The sequence below is a fragment of the Zootoca vivipara genome, chromosome 13 (genome assembly GCF_963506605.1).
Source record: "Zootoca vivipara chromosome 13, rZooViv1.1, whole genome shotgun sequence".
Taxonomy (NCBI): Eukaryota; Metazoa; Chordata; class Lepidosauria; order Squamata; family Lacertidae; genus Zootoca; species Zootoca vivipara.
Window position 1 is genome coordinate 23,384,385 of NC_083288.1, and position 15,218 is coordinate 23,399,602.

The following is a 15,218-nucleotide window of genomic DNA, read 5'->3' on the forward strand; positions in this document are numbered from 1 at the left end:
GCTGGCTGGCAGGCGGGCTGACGAAGCGGGGCGGGTCTAAACGAGCTGCCCGGCTCCTCCTCTGGGACCGCCTCCTCTTAGCCAACTGCCATAGCCCTGCCTGGGAGGGAGGGAGCGAGCGGGAGAAGCACCTCTCGAGTCGGGAGACTCGGGACCTTCGGGCCACTGCGCGCGAGGCGCCACTACGGAGCAACCGCCTCCTGAGAGACAGTCGCGCGGAGCTGGGCGGGCTCCTTCATTCTCTCACATAGGAGCCCCCCCCCCAAAAAAACTCCGCATCCAGAGCCGCTTCACACCCTCAAGAAAGTGCGCCTACGAGGGGGGTCCCCTCAGCCTTCAAAGTGTGCTGACCGCACGACCCTGGAGCATCGTGTGTTTTCGGAAGCGGCTCAATCTCGCACTTCACTGCCTGGGGGAGATGAACGTTGGCACATTTCCTGGGGAGTAAATAAATAAGTAAATAATAATAATTTATTTTTTCTACCTCACCCATCTGGCCGGGTTTCCCACAGCCACTCCGGGCTGCTAACAGAACATTTAAAACAGAATAAAACTTCATGAGAATGCACCTAAACACAGCCTACTGTTTTTAGCGACCCCGCCACACATCAAATTGGTGTGAGGCGAAATAATTTAAATAAATAAATAAATAAATAACAAATGCTCTCCCTTTGACAGGAAGATACCGGCTGGCTAAGCTTGAGCCACCCCAGGCAGTTTTCTCATCTGGCTTCACTGGGAAATTCCCAGTGGCAGAAATGGGACTGTTGCTTTTTAACCTCTCATGCAGCCGTGCCTGGTTACTAAGGTCATGGGGAGCTTGTGAAAGCTCATCTCATGGTGATTAGTCAGATAGAGGGGCTTTTCTGTTTTGGTGTCCACGGTAGCGTGTGAAGCATGATGTGCCAACTAGGATGTGGTTTCTATGCATGTTGAAAACATACCTGTTTACTGAGGCCTTTGGTGACCACTGAGGCCAGCCATTTGCCGTAATGCAGTTAAACGTACCGGTACTGGCTGTTAAGGCTGCTGGTGTGCTTTTTGTTTCGTATTTTTCATGGATTTTACTGTAAACCACCCTGAGATGTTTTCATAAATAGGCAGTCTATATTTTTAATAAATAAACAACCTGGCAAATTAATGGAGGGCCCACCTGCTCACCTGTGCCAATGAGGCAAAATGAGAAAGGCATCCAATTCTCATTGCCACTACCGGTGTTTCATCACATTTCTTTTCATTATTTATTGAATAAGGTGTTGGAAAACAGGTAAATAGCATCTAACAGAGACTGTAGGCCTTTCACATTCTACATGGCCATTTCAGTTTTGAGAATGGATATGATCCTGTCGTTTTGCCATGTACTCATTTATTTTTGTCTGGGGAAACAAGAAGGCCAAAGCAGGTATCAGGCAAGTACCTTTGAGGAGACCATGCCACCAGCAGGCCCTTTCCGTCATTGCTCTCTGCCTCGACCCAGATGGCTGGAGGACCCAGAGGACCGTGTGAGTCAATATGGTGTATGGTCAGAGTGTTAGGCTAGGAGCTGGAAGACCAAGGTTCAAATTGCCACTCAAAGTGGCCTTGGCTTATATCTAATGTATATGTTTATATCAATAGGAATTTTAATTAGGGTTGCCAGGTCAGGATTACCTCAAACTCTAAGATTTCAGGCCCCAAACCTGAAACTTAGTTTGGCACCTGGTGATATAATGTTGGGTGGGCCCTGGAGATGGAGGTTAATTGGGAGAGAGTAGCGGCAGGACACCCACTTACCCTGAGTGTCTATGCTCTAATTTGCAGTCAGCTCCTGCTGAGCTGAAGCTTGCAAGCTGCATGTAAATGTCTCCCCTACCTCCCAGACCACCTTTGCCTTATGTGATTGTCTTGTCTGAACGGTATTGCTGTAACACTCTTTTCCTCCAACAGCATAGAGCAGTGTCTTTTACATAGAGGGGAAGCATTCACCATCACGGGTAGGTAAGCTGTCTGTTGGCAAAGGCCAGGCACTCTGCTTCAGCCACTGCTGGCCACAAACTCCTGAGCACGTTGGCCTTGTGAGGTAACAGCTCAGATATATGCAGCTGAATAAGCTGCTCCTGCACACACCAAGTTCTTCTAGGTATGATCACAGTCCTTGCAGTTTCTCCCTTCACTTATGCGGGTGTGCTAAGACACCAAGCACCGCTCATTCTTCTCTCTCATTGTCAAAGGCTCAGGATAAGGCACTGCTAGAGTGACTGGTTGACAGCGTCACACATCTGTCTTCCTCTTTCACAAATTCCTGCATCCCGGATGCCGGTCAATAAAGTTTATGACATTGCCACACGTTGTGGCTTTACTGGGAGTGGTAGATTGGGATCCCTTTGCCACACCCTTCAGGAATATTTGTATATCTGAATACCTACCAGATGGCAGAGCGCAAATAACAGGAAGGCTGGCCAGATGTACACAGAGTACTGGACTAGACGGAGAGAAGTTACTTGCCCAAAATAATGAACATTCAATGCAGAGGAGGCAACAGCCTCACTGCATTAAATCAATTTCATCCTCAAAGCATTCATTTTCTTCCCTGACCTGTCCAAATAGTTTCCCTTTCCAAAATTATTTCTGACTCTATTTACCCCCACATGTGTTCCATGTTTCTGCTGCCTACATTACAGACCCTCTAGGTTCGCTATTATTATTTATATCATTTATGAATCACTTCCTGCGAGGGACCTCAAAGCAACTGGCATTATAATGACATATATAAAACATTTTTTAAAATACACACACACACACACACACACACACACACAAGCAATTGCATGCAAAACCACAAATTTAGCAGGCATTGAAAAGCCAATAGGGTAGGTTCTGTCTGATATGTGGAATGGAGCCCCTGACAGGATAGTACCTGCCCTGTGCCCACTCCTACAGAACTCAGTGATCAGCTGGGTATGTGTAGGATGAGACAATCTTTTAGGTATCCTGCTAGGGTTTTGTACACCAATACCAGCATCTTGAACCTAGCCTAGTAGGTCATTGGCAGGCAGTGCAATTCCTTCAGCAGCGGCCTAATGTGATGGTGACGTTGGCTCAAAGTCAGTACATACAGTATTTGTATTTTCATTCCTTCCTTCAGGAGTTTTTGAGCTGAAGCTGCCAGGTGTCTATGAGACTCCATAGAATCTGAAAGCGAGGAGTCATCACCGTCTCAAGACACCATCCCTGGCTGGTTGCCTCCACTGGGAAAACAGGTATGCAATGCTACCCGCCCCATCTGCTTTGCCACTGTACCCTGGTACCCCCTGTCCTATTAACAATAGTGTTTGTCTGTTTTTTTAAAAAAGTTTTATTGAAGCGTAATGACCATTACCGGCAACGTAAAAATACAATAGCAGAGTATTACACTTTACCATATGTAAAAAAAAGAGGCCGGGAGTAGTAACACACTAATAATATAAACCAAGACATCCATTTTTCCTGAGCTGGTGTAGATGGTGCACGTTGGCCATCTATGTCCAAAGCATAGGAAATAAATCCCTGCCAGATGACGTAGAAGCATTCTGGGTCTTCAATCCCTCTGGAGATCTGCAATTGGTGTGTTGTTGTTTTTTCACAATAGCCACAGTCCGTAGGTTCTTATACAGTACCACAAAGAGAAATGTAGACTCCCCCCCCAAAGTTTTCCATTCCTGGGCTATTGAAATCCCAGCAGCAGCTAGCATGGATGTCAAAGGTTCTTTAGAGTGCCAAGCTTTTGTGATATCAGTCCGCATATTCAGTAATGATAGTTGTGGAGAAACCTGAACAGGTAGAATCAGAATCGTAGAGTTGGACGGGACCCTGAGGATCATCTAGTCCAACACCCTGCAATGTGGGACTATGCAGCTACCCCATATGGGGATCAAACCTGCAGTCTTGGCGTTGTCAGCACCATGCTCCTAACCAGCTGCTAAGATATCCAGTAAGTTAACTATTTTAGATATTTCTTGATAAACTTGGGACCAGAATAATGAGACATTCCTACCAAAGATGGGGGACTGTCCTTTAACAATAATATTTTGTATATTTTCATACTTTATATGTTAAATTTGAGTCATCGTACATATTAAAACAACAGCACGTATGTACGGCCTAAATAGGGTTTGATCAATACTGGGTTTGTTTTTGTGGAGGATATATTTGGTTTTTTACGAAGTAGAAGGATTAATCGGCTACAGCATGGTTCCTGATCACTCGGATCCACATTTTGCATTGAGTCTGATCTATACAGTATGTGAAAAACAAAATGACTTGGTAGAATCCTTAATCCACCAGTTTCCAAAAGAAGGAGAGAAACTTTGAGAAGCAGGAAGAGAGAGCGCTGGCCACCGAGTCCCTTATGCTGGAGAGAGACCCCATCAGCCACAAGAGGGCCTGCTTAGCTGCCGAAGGAGAAAGGGGAGGTCTTTCTCTCTTTATTCTTTTCTTTAGCCAGGATGTGGAATTGAGCTTCCTGGATTTTGCAGCTTGCAGCTGCTTCCCCTAAGACCCCCCCCCCCCTCATCCCAGCTCCCTGCAAGGGGGCGAGGATTTCTCTGTAATCGGCCTTCACCATTCTCAGGCAGGCCGCACGTTGCAGTCCCTGGCTAGGTGCAGGTAAATGATCGGGGGGAGGGGTGCAAAAGATCAACCCGGCCTTTTCGATCTCCTCTGCCCCCACCCTCCCGTCGCCGCCGATTCACAAGGTCCGATTCACAAGGAGGAAACAATGGAGGCTGTGCAGGACATAAATGGACCCCGAGGTGGAGGGTGCGGGGTGGTAACAGCATTTCGATGCAGCCGTTTTCCCCTTTGCTGCCAGGACTTAAAACATTGCACGAAGATCCTGGACTTAGAAGGGCGGGGGGCGATGTTTCATGCAATGTGGGAAAAAGAGTCAGCTTGAAGGGTGGCAAGGAGGGCCCAGTTTATTGCGATTGCCTTTTGTAACCTTTGCACCCATTTGCCCATGTCCCCCTTCCTCAATTTTCAAAAGATGCTACCTCCCAACAAAGTACGTCCCTCCCCATAATTTATGCCTTCTTTCCCTCACTCCTACTCCCACCGCGGCCCCAGGAATTGCCGCGATTCCTCCGTAACACCCCCACAGCTTTTTGCATGGGCTTCTTCTCATGATGAGGCAGTTTTGTTTCCACGCTGCATTTTTTTAAAATATTTTTTTAAGTATCCGTAGAGAGTTGGAAGACATTTAACACTAGATTGGGCCCTTTGGGAAAATGCTCCATGCAGTCGAGGAAGTGGTTTATAATCCACAAAAGCGAGTGTTACCATAATATAAATGTTTTGTCTTTAGGATGCAACAGGACTTATGCTTGCCACAACAAATGCCCCTCTGGCATTTGCTCATATTTTGTCCTTTGTGCATGTGTTTTTTGCACCACGCAACAAGCCAACTGGATTGGAGGGGATTTTGAACCATGATCTAAAATATAACTAAACAAACAGGTTTGGGGACACAAAGTACTAACAGTACAGAGAAATGAAGAGCTGTTTTGCACATTACACAGAAATCCAGGTCGTCGTCCCTCCCCCCCCCCCCCCATAGGGAGATGTGGCCTGTCCAAGCTTTTCAGCAACAAGGTGTGTGATGTGTGTGTTTTAAAACAATTCATCACATTCACACTTTCGATTTTTAGATGTATACCTGAGGGTGTTTTTTTTTAGGTGTATACCTAAAAACCACAGGGTTGTATCCTGTTTTAGTCATACTCAGAGCAGACCCATAAAAATTAATTGACATGGCTTAGTCCATTAATTATTGGGCCTACTGTGAACAAAACGTGGTTGGATATAATGTTCAAAGTAGCCCAGGTTTCTTTACAGACATTTCAAATGTAAACAACGGAGAACAAGTCTTATGTAACCAACTTATTCCCTGCAATTACAGTACTTTGTGTCTTATTGCAGTACTTTGTGTCTTATTGCAACGTTCCCTTGGTCTGACTCTAAGGACTAATAATCTGTAGCGATATATGGACATGGTCATGGCTCAGCTACCTTACAGTCTGGTGCAGCCAGAGACAACACAGACTTGTAGTGTTTGACTGCTGTACAGTGAGATAGTGCACTGTGTATATAACAAAGAGCATCTAACCACATGTAGGTGTGTCAAATGTGTAACCACATCATGAAGTGTAACATGCTCTTCCCAGTCCTTCCTCAAGGATGGCACAAAACAAGATATGTAATAATAGCTTGTTGATTAGTTGGTTCAGTTCCATTCACATTTTAAAATCTCTTGGTGTATTGTATGGTGTACACACCTCAGTAAAAGTCACTGGTTTCCCATGCTGAGCAGTCATTTATTTGAATTTATATTTCTACCCTTATCCACTAGCTCAGTGGATCCCCTTAAACAAGCCATTACCTCTCAGCCTCAGTCCTTCCCCCCAACCCATCTGCAATATGGGGATAATGAAGCTGATCTTATATTACCAGATTATTACGTGGATTACCAAGAGGTTAATGAAGTGCTCTGAAAACTCTTCAGGAGCCATTTAAGTGATGTAGTGATTATAAAAAGAAAAACCTAAAAGCCACAGAGTAGCTTAGAAACGCTGTGCAAATATGCTCTGCCAGTCCAACAAAATTAAAAAATATAATAGTTCAAATGAATAAACAGGCCTTAAACCTGGGGACAGAAATAAGACATGGCTGAATCCAGTGTTAGTCATACAGTACTTAGAAGAGATTGCTAAGTGGTCCCCATTCATTTCAGTGGGTCTGCTCTTGAGTTCGACTAACATTGGAGTTGCTTCTTGGTGGGCCTCTCTGGGAATGCTGTTCCACAATTATGACTCCTCTCTTGTGAAAGCCTGGCACCAAGCAGCCATAGAATTCACCTCCCTAGAGGAAAGCACCCACAATAGGGCCCTTCCAGCATATCCCAGAAAATGTACAGAAGGATGCAATCCCAAAGTTTTGCAAGGCCCAAGCCACTTCATCAGACCCATCCCCACCTCATAATATGACAGTTTGCCCCTCTCACAACATCATTTTCTCTTTCTTCCCCACCTGCCTCCAATCTCACCCCATTGCTACATGGATATGATTATCAAGAACACTGGGTTGCCATAGAAAGGTTTCTACAACGTGATGTGTCATGAACTCCTTCAGTTCTTTTATTATTATTATTTAGGTGCTTGTCAGGAGCCTCCTTTGCCAAGAGAAAGAAGAAGGACTCCAGGCATTTCTGGCGAGAGAGTACCCGTGTGTGCCGAGATGCAGGAGAGCTATGAAACAGTGATCTCGCTGGGTAAGGGATCCCACTGCTTAAAATGTCTGTGCCGCCAGACTTGAACTCGAACCTTATCCAGCCAGAACTAAAAATAGCCTTGTGGCATCTCAAGTGATCACATGGAAATTGTGTCGTGATGCCAATTTGCCTCACTCACTAACTTTACCTCCAATGGTGCACTCTTCCCTTGTCTCCCAAGACAGATGGATGCCAACAAAATAGTGGGGACCGCACGTTGGTTTATATACATTTTTTTGTGGGGGGAAAGAGCTGCTGATTTTTAAGGCCATATAGAAGTCACTACCTTCTCCCCAAACTTGAGTCTCCAGCTGTTTTTGAACTATAACTCCCATCATCCCTAGCTAGCAGGACCAGTGGTCAGGGATGATAGGAATCGTAGTTCCAAAATAGCCGGAGATCCACGTTTGGGAAACCCTGCTATATAGCATCCAAAGGCCACTTGCCTAACCAAATATTTTATCCTCCAGAAGTATCTTGTTTGGCTTATCAAGCTGTTTTCTGCTCCTCTCCTCTTAGCGGAAGAAATTGCCATTAGCTGGCCCCGCATAACTGCCTTCACAGAGACCCGAGGGCGCCGAGGCTTGGCTCCTGGTAAGTCCTATATTTGCACCTGTGAAAAGTGGCCAAGTGAAGATGCATGGGTGCCAGGATGGTGCCTGACATCTCCACCATCTGGAGGTGCATGGGGATCATTGGATCTTGACTGTTTTTACACACTAGTACCCCATCCTGTTATATATTATCTGCACAATCAATGGATTTCAGGAACCAAAATGCTTTTGCTGTGCAGCCTGAGCAGGAGCAGTGACCAACATTACAGTTAATCGCTTTAGCTTGTCTTCACTTATCTCACTCCCACTGCCCTGCTCACAGTTGTGAAGAATATTCTTGTGTTATGAATGGTCCATGTCACCGTTAAGAAAAAGAGGCAGGGACAGGAATATATGTGGACTTTTCTTCTTTTAAGTTTTCAAAGTTCTTAATCTAGCTCAAGGTTGTCATCTGAACTAGCCAGATGTTTAACTGATAATCACAGTCAGTCAATCCTTTGGCAAAATAAGACTTTAGAGCCGTCTTGCCCCCAAATGGCAACTAGACATTCCATTTTGGCGACTGTAACCTTGGTTTATTTGAGTTTCTAACACTGGCTGCAGAAAGGATGGAACCTCATTTACCAAATGTCAGGTACTCTGACTCAGGTGATGACAAGCACTCACAGCAAAGTCTGCTGTTCCTTTTGTAACCTCCCCACCCCCAATTGAGAGCAGAGAAAGGCACCTAGAGCAGAGCCTCTGAGCTGCTTGGCTAAACCGTCAAATTCTCCCTTTACCATGCTCACTCTCTCCTGATTGGCTGTGTCTCCTCCCTGCCATGAACGGGTCTGGGTCTCCAGGATGACGACCCAACGGCCTGTCCCATCGCAACAACCCTGGAGCAGACAAAGACAGCTGTCTTGTCTTAACTTGTGCCAATTGTTCCAAGGGCACAATCCTCCTGCAGCGTTTCGCAGGCTTTGCCCCCATGTAAATTAGCTCACGCCTAGAATAGGCAGCGGGGCTCCCTGGGCCCTCCATTTACAGCGGAGTCTGGCGTTCCTTTCACTTTGTTTCTCTCCCTCTTCCCAGGGCTAGAAATGGAACCTGAGCAAGGGCAATTGGCACCTTTGCAGGGGCAGGCGGCAGCAGCAGCTACAGCTGGCTCGAGTGAAGAAGGGATCCTGCCGGACTTCCGGAGGCAGCTTGGAGTGATCCTGCAGACTGTTGGCAAAGCACAAGTGGAGAAGATGCTGAAGGAGCTGGTGAAGGAGCAGGAGCAGCAGGGGAGAGTCAGGCGGCGCAAAAGGGTGACCCGGAGCCCCCGCCTTGGAGGTAAGGGCATCAGCTGGGGCAAGTGGAGCACAGAGGCCTGGCCACCTTGCGTTGGGCAGCTGAAAAGGGGTGTGGCAGGCAGGATCGAGTTTTGCAGCAATCAGACGCTACCATTTAATTTTTAAGATCTGCAGCCAAGGATTTGCCTGCTTTTATTTCAAACCACGATGTGATATTCAGGGCTACCCTCCTGACCCCTCCAGTCATCTTGTCCTCCCTGGCTTACATAGTCTTCAGGCTTCGTTTCTTTCTCTCTGCCTTCCTACTAATTGCTTGAAACCCTCTGCCGTCGTGTACAGTGTGCGCTTTTTCTGGCTTAGCCTTTCTCCTTGGACACCCATCCTTCCTCTCCCTGCCACCCAAACCCTTATTTTCTGCATAGCACCCCGGCCCTCAAATAAAACTTAGTTGTACCTTGGAAGTCCGTTCGACTTCCAGAACGTTCGGAAACCAAAGTGCAGCTTCTCATTGGCTGCAGGAAGGCGCTGCATCCAATCGGAAGCCACGGAAGCCCCGTCAGATGTTTGGCTTCCAAAAATAGTTTGCAAACCGGAACAGTCACTTCTGGGTTTGTGGCATTTGGGAGCCAGAACATTCGAGAACTAAGCTGTTTGAAAACCAAAGTACGACTGCAGTGGAAAACTTCCAGATATATTCAGATTCACCAAATTTACTGCAAATGTGTTGACTTTTAACCTACCTTGGGGTCAAATTTTGATTTGGTTTGGATTTTGTTTTTAAGCAAACAAACAGAATCCCAATAATAATTCAGAACGAAAATATCGCTAATTGCTGTCTCCTGCAGTGTGGGGAGAAGGAGGGAAAATGCCTTTATTGATATGGCTTCGGGCCCTGAGGGGTATGGACACCCATGCGAAAGTTGCAGTTAATGTTAAATGCAGTTTAAAGGGCTGGTTTTAACCTATGGGGTCTAAATGATGGGAGTCCAATGTACCAACTGCCTCCACACATTCCTAAGGACCTGTCTTATACCAAGCCAAACCATTTAACCATCACCGCTAGGATGGGGAACTTCAGGCCATGGGAACAAATACAGCCCTACGGACCTATCTGGCCCAAAGGACTCTCCTCAGACCCCACCCCTCCTCCTCCTGGGATCCCCACACACATCACCAGCCCTGCTTTTCACCCTCTGTGAGAGTGTTTGCCTGGCTAGAAAGTATCCTTAAACTCTAATAACGAAGGATAGAGCAGGGTGTGATGTGTGTGGAAAGAAGGCTATTATTATTACTATAATTTATCACCTGCCTTTCATCTTAAGGTCCCAGGGCGGGTTACAATCAAAATACAATATTAAAAACTGTTCAAAACAGCTTACCCTCACAGAAATAATGTAGGTCCTAAAAACAGGCATCTCAAGTGTCAAAAGCCAGGGTAATGTTGTACAAAGGTAAAATTAGTGTTTGTTGCTCTGCCTAATTTTTCCCTGGCCCAGACAACCACTGTCAGGTGGCCCCTGTAGGCTTCCCTAGAAGGGAAAATGGCCCTCAGGCTGAAAAGGGTTCCCTACCCCTGGTCCAGCCTGTCTTGTGTTGGAGCCAGGTTTTCAGGGTCTCTGCTGGACATTTTTATTACCCGAGCTATTTTGACGGAGGGCTTAGAAATTGAACCTGAGCCCTTTTACATGCAAAGCATTCACTCTGCTGCAGAGCCCCTCTTGTGATCTGACGCAGCGCACTCTGTAAATTGAATACGAGCACCTTCTCAGGAATATGAAAGAGTGAGTCCAGCTCCTCCTTGTAGACATTATTGTGTTCTCCCCCCGCCCCAAGGCGCAGAAATTTATCCAACTTTCTGTCTCAGCAGGTGATGAAGCAGGTGGGCAGAACAACTCAGAGGCCTCACATGCTGGAACGTTGGAAGCACCCACCATCCTGTCTAGAAAGCCAGCCGCGAATGAGCTGCAGGTGCCCCTCTTGGGCCCAGGGCTGGTGGCAGGGCAAAAGCAACCCATTTCAGGGAAGATTTTTCGCGGGGATGCCAGAGGGTGTAAGAACAGCCTTGTCCACCAGCAGAGCCCTCTGGGAACGAGATGGGGGGCAGCCCTTGAGCCCCGGGAGAGCGTTGGCTGCAGCCCACTCCACAGCATGAGCCGGGACTCCCAGGATGCTGCGAGACTCTGGCCGCCTTTTGGTGAAAGAGCCCAGTTCTTCTCGGCGTGGCAGAAACCACGCTTCACTCAGAGACGCCGGCGCCCACCTGCAGGAGAGAAACCCCACCGCTGTGGGCCGTGCAGGAGGACCATTGTCGCCCCACCACAGAGATCCAGCTCACCTCCAAATTCCGCCTTGGCTCCTGTCTTGGATTCTGACTCTGCCGCTTCTCTTGCCTTGCCTCTGAACTCTGTAGGGGCAGCAACTACCCAGCCGCCAGGCGGGAACTCTGTTTCATCCCAGCCCCGGAAACCCCACGGCTGCGAGGAGTGTGGCAAGCGGTTCCGAATCCTCGCCAACTTAGAGCGGCACCAGCAGCGCCACGCAGTGGAAAAGCCTCACCAGTGCTGTGACTGCGGGCGCCGTTTCCGCTGGGGCTGCCACCTGGAGCGCCACCGGCGGTCGCGCCGCTGCGTGGAGTGTGGTGGGGGGCTGGCCACGCCGCCTCCGCCTCCGTCGCCACCCCCAGAACCCGACCGGCCCTATTCCTGCGGCGAATGCGGGAGGCGGTTCACCCAGCGCTCTGCACTCAGCAAGCACCGGCGGCTACACTCGGGGGAGCGGCCTTACGGCTGCGGAGAGTGCGGCAAGCGCTTCCTGCAGCGCTCCGACCTCACCATCCATGTTCGCTCGCATTCCGGGGAGCAGCCCTACGTGTGCACGGAGTGCGGCCGCCGCTTCAGCGTCAGCTCGAACCTCAGCAAGCACAGGCGCATGCACCGCGGGGAGCGCCCCCATGCCTGCTCGGTCTGCGCCAAGCGCTTCCTGCAGCGCTCTGAGCTCCTCATCCACCAGCGTGCTCACACTGGGGAGCGCCCCTACCCCTGCACAGCCTGCGGGAAGCGCTTTGCTCGCCGGGCGCACCTCAAACGCCACCAGCGCACCCACGGCAGCGTGCCTGCCACAACCACTGCCTCTCGTCACCAGAGTGCCCGTCTGCTGTCCCCCTCCGCAGCAGATACCACACCCCTTCTTGAACACGAAGGGGCGCCCGATGCCCTGGAGTCACGCCCCTGCTCCAACGCACATGCTGTGGGCCTACGCCCACCAGCATCCGAGCCTGTCTTTTCAGCAGGCCGAAGTCCTGTGGGTGCTGCTTCGCTGGGCCTTCCCTGGGCCGTGACCTCCTCCGCCCGCCTCCCCTTCTGTTCCAGTTCTCTTTGATTTTGTAGTAGCTTTCCTGTATCCCTGCCCTTTGTCATTCCCTTGCGACCAGCAGGCTCCCCGGTTGAACCTCAGAGGCCCAGCTCTGGGTAGATGCAGTAGGGGCAGACCAGTTTCCAAAGGAGCAGGGGAGGCAGCAGGCAGTAGCTCGTATTTTTGGACCCAGCCCTTGTTTGCTAAGAAGCCTGGTGGTTTTCTTTTGCTCCCCCCCCCTTCTTGGAACCTGCTAGGCTCTGCATAGGGCCTCCATTCTGTGGGTGAGATGGAGGGAGTAAGGTGGGCACGTCAAGACCCTGGGTGAGATGTCAGCTACATTCCCTGGACTTTTGACTGGGCTCTTTAGCACCAATCAGTGTGACCCAGTTGGGCACATTATTTAAAATCTGCGGGAGAGGGGTTAGGTAGGCTACCTTTGTGGATTTGGGGAGGGAAGCACCCCGGGTTGATCGCAGCTAACCGTTGCAAGCCGTCATTGTTGATTGCGAGACACAGTAGGATCACAGGCATGCACTTCTGAGACAAACACCCACGAATACTTGCTCTTCTGACATCGTACAAGCACATGTCCTCCGGCCACCCCACCCCACCCTTACAATTTTGTAAATGTCATTAGGGCTCCTCCTGACACTCTAACCCTGGGTCTTCTTGGCTAACTGTCTCTCCTTGACCAGACTGCCTTTGTTTCTTTTTGCGGGAAGAAAAGCTTAACGAAGCTTCTTCCAAGTGCTTGGCCCCACTTCCGGAGACAAGATGGCATGCTTGGCCATGCTGTTGAGTCCCTCTCACAGAAAAAAAAACACTGACTGTGGTATAAGCTGGGAAGTGGGTTGTATGCGCAGCTTGTGGGACCCAACATAGCTCCTGCTTCTCTCTTCTGCCTGCAAAAGAAGTTTCATGGCAAGGCCCAAGCCCTGGAAGATCTGGGACCACAGTGCAAGAAACAAGCCAAAAAGCAAGGAGGATGTTCACTGATTCTTCAGAGCAGTTCAGAAGCAGAGAATGGTCCATTGAGTTGTGTCAGGATTTGAACTCTGTTGCTACTTGTTGAATATGGGACAAAACGGCTGGTGCCTTCAAAAGGTGCTATAGTGCTTCCTTCACCATTAGGTCCCGAGAAAGCAGGCTGATGGAGGAGGAGAAGCGGAAGGCATCTGCTTTGATCAGAATTGTGGACTAGAACAATGGTGGAGTTGGGAGGGGAGCCTGGTTTTTACAGCCTCATATTTTCCCCAGCTCTAGTGAGAATGGTAAAGTTGCTGCTGAGTTGGGCTCAACCCCACGTGGCCTGCACCACTCTCTAGGACTGTTTCCAGCTCTATGATAGTTTACCAGACCAGTGTTACTTCTCCAGTTGCTTGTACATTCCTGGTACCTTTTGGACTGGTGTTTCATGGCTAGGGGTGGGATCAGAGGGCTCTAGAGTAGGGAGGGGGTTAATAATAACTGATTTAGGACTAATACAGTAGAACTTCGTTTTATCAAATCTTAGCATGGAGTGTCTTTAACCAACACAGAAAAACGATGAATCCAAAACTGTAGATGTAAATGAATCCAATAGAATATTTTGCAACTCCCTTCCCCCAAAGAAGATATTTTGCACCTCTCAAGACGTAAATGTGAACTTTGTACAAGTATTTTGGGTTTGGTGAGGACAGATCCTCAGAACCCAAATTTTGCTAGGTTCAAGGCCATTTGCCTCCATTTGACAAGTGTCTGGATGTGGGAAAATGTGTCACTTTTTGAATTTGTGCAATTTTCATTCATTCTTTTTTTGGGGGGGGTGTCAAAATTGTCATTACAGTTGCAGCTGTAATGCACATCTTCAGCCACTTTCTGACTTATGTGCGTTTTTAAAACATGAATAGGGAAACAAGTGGTCCTAAGCACAGTTGCAAGAATGGCATTGCTAGCTTGATAAAAAGTGAAAAATTGGGTTCTGTTCGAAAACCTTGGATTCCATTGTTTTGGAAGAGTTTAAAAGGTTAGGCTGCAAACCTTAACCCAGGCATTCCCAAACTTCGGCCCTCCAGATGTTTTGGACTACAATTCCTATCATCCCTGACCACTGGTCCTGTTCGCTAGGGATCATGGGAGTTGTAGGCCGAAACATCTGGAGGGCCGCAGTTTGGGGATGCCTGCCTTAACCCCACTTATCAGGGAGTAATCCCCAATGGATCCAAATAGGAGTTTCTGAGTAGGTCTACACCAATTACACCAGCTTCACCATTTAGCTAAAGCCATTCTGATTGGCTCAATTCTCTCTCCTGTCCTTTAACTGATCTACAAAAGTGGGGAAATGGAAATGCTGTGACAGACTTATATTTGAGTTTTAGTGTGAACTGTCAGATACAGCATAAAAGTGGTGCTCATCAGCTAAGCTTTGCAGGGTTCTTGGGGAGGGAAAAGCATTCATTTCAGCTATGGAGAGGGAGAAGACCTCCAACAGTTGGAACTGTGTGTATGTACAGAAACTATTATTCTTTTTAAAATACTGGGTGTGGGTCATTCTTCACAGCCCTCCTTAACATATTCACACAAGGCTTTGCTGCTGCAAGATGGTTAGCCCATAGGTATTGCCAAAGGAGTTTTACATTCAATTGGGATAGTACTTGAATGGTTTGATAAAGTAATAGAAACATTCCAGGTCCAAACAACTTGTGGTTACCAAGCTGAACCTAGCTCATTAGTGACATGGTGAAAGAACCGGTGGGTGGGAGAAGAAACCCA

At 48.2% G+C, this 15,218-nt stretch overlaps 1 protein-coding gene across 2 annotated transcripts; it reads left to right on the plus strand.

Annotated features, from left to right (window-relative positions):
* The first annotated feature begins 4,458 nt into the window (after positions 1 to 4,458).
* On the plus strand, positions 4,459 to 13,448 carry LOC118094614 (endothelial zinc finger protein induced by tumor necrosis factor alpha). Of its 2 annotated transcripts, none has more exons than XM_060281472.1 (5): positions 4,459 to 4,623; positions 7,166 to 7,282; positions 7,802 to 7,876; positions 8,911 to 9,153; positions 10,978 to 13,448. In XM_060281472.1, exons 2-5 carry the CDS (start codon positions 7,249 to 7,251, stop codon positions 12,489 to 12,491), a joined length of 1,866 nt encoding a protein of 621 aa, XP_060137455.1. In that variant the 5' UTR covers positions 4,459 to 4,623; positions 7,166 to 7,248; the 3' UTR covers positions 12,492 to 13,448. The 2 variants fall into 2 exon arrangements, with proteins under 2 accessions (XP_060137455.1, XP_034991053.1); XM_035135162.2 differs by having other exon boundaries at positions 4,461 to 4,623; positions 10,981 to 13,448.
* Positions 13,449 to 15,218: the final 1,770 nt, after the last annotated feature.

Bases quoted from the DNA above. Each gene is read 5' to 3' on its own strand.
- LOC118094614 (XM_060281472.1), top strand. From the start codon at position 7,249: ATGCAGGAGAGCTATGAAACAGTGATCTCGCTGG. The intron at 7,283-7,801 runs GTAAGGGATCCC...CTCTCCTCTTAG, and splicing joins TGAAACAGTGATCTCGCTGG to CGGAAGAAATTGCCATTAGC. The intron at 7,877-8,910 runs GTAAGTCCTATA...CCCTCTTCCCAG, and splicing joins GCGCCGAGGCTTGGCTCCTG to GGCTAGAAATGGAACCTGAG.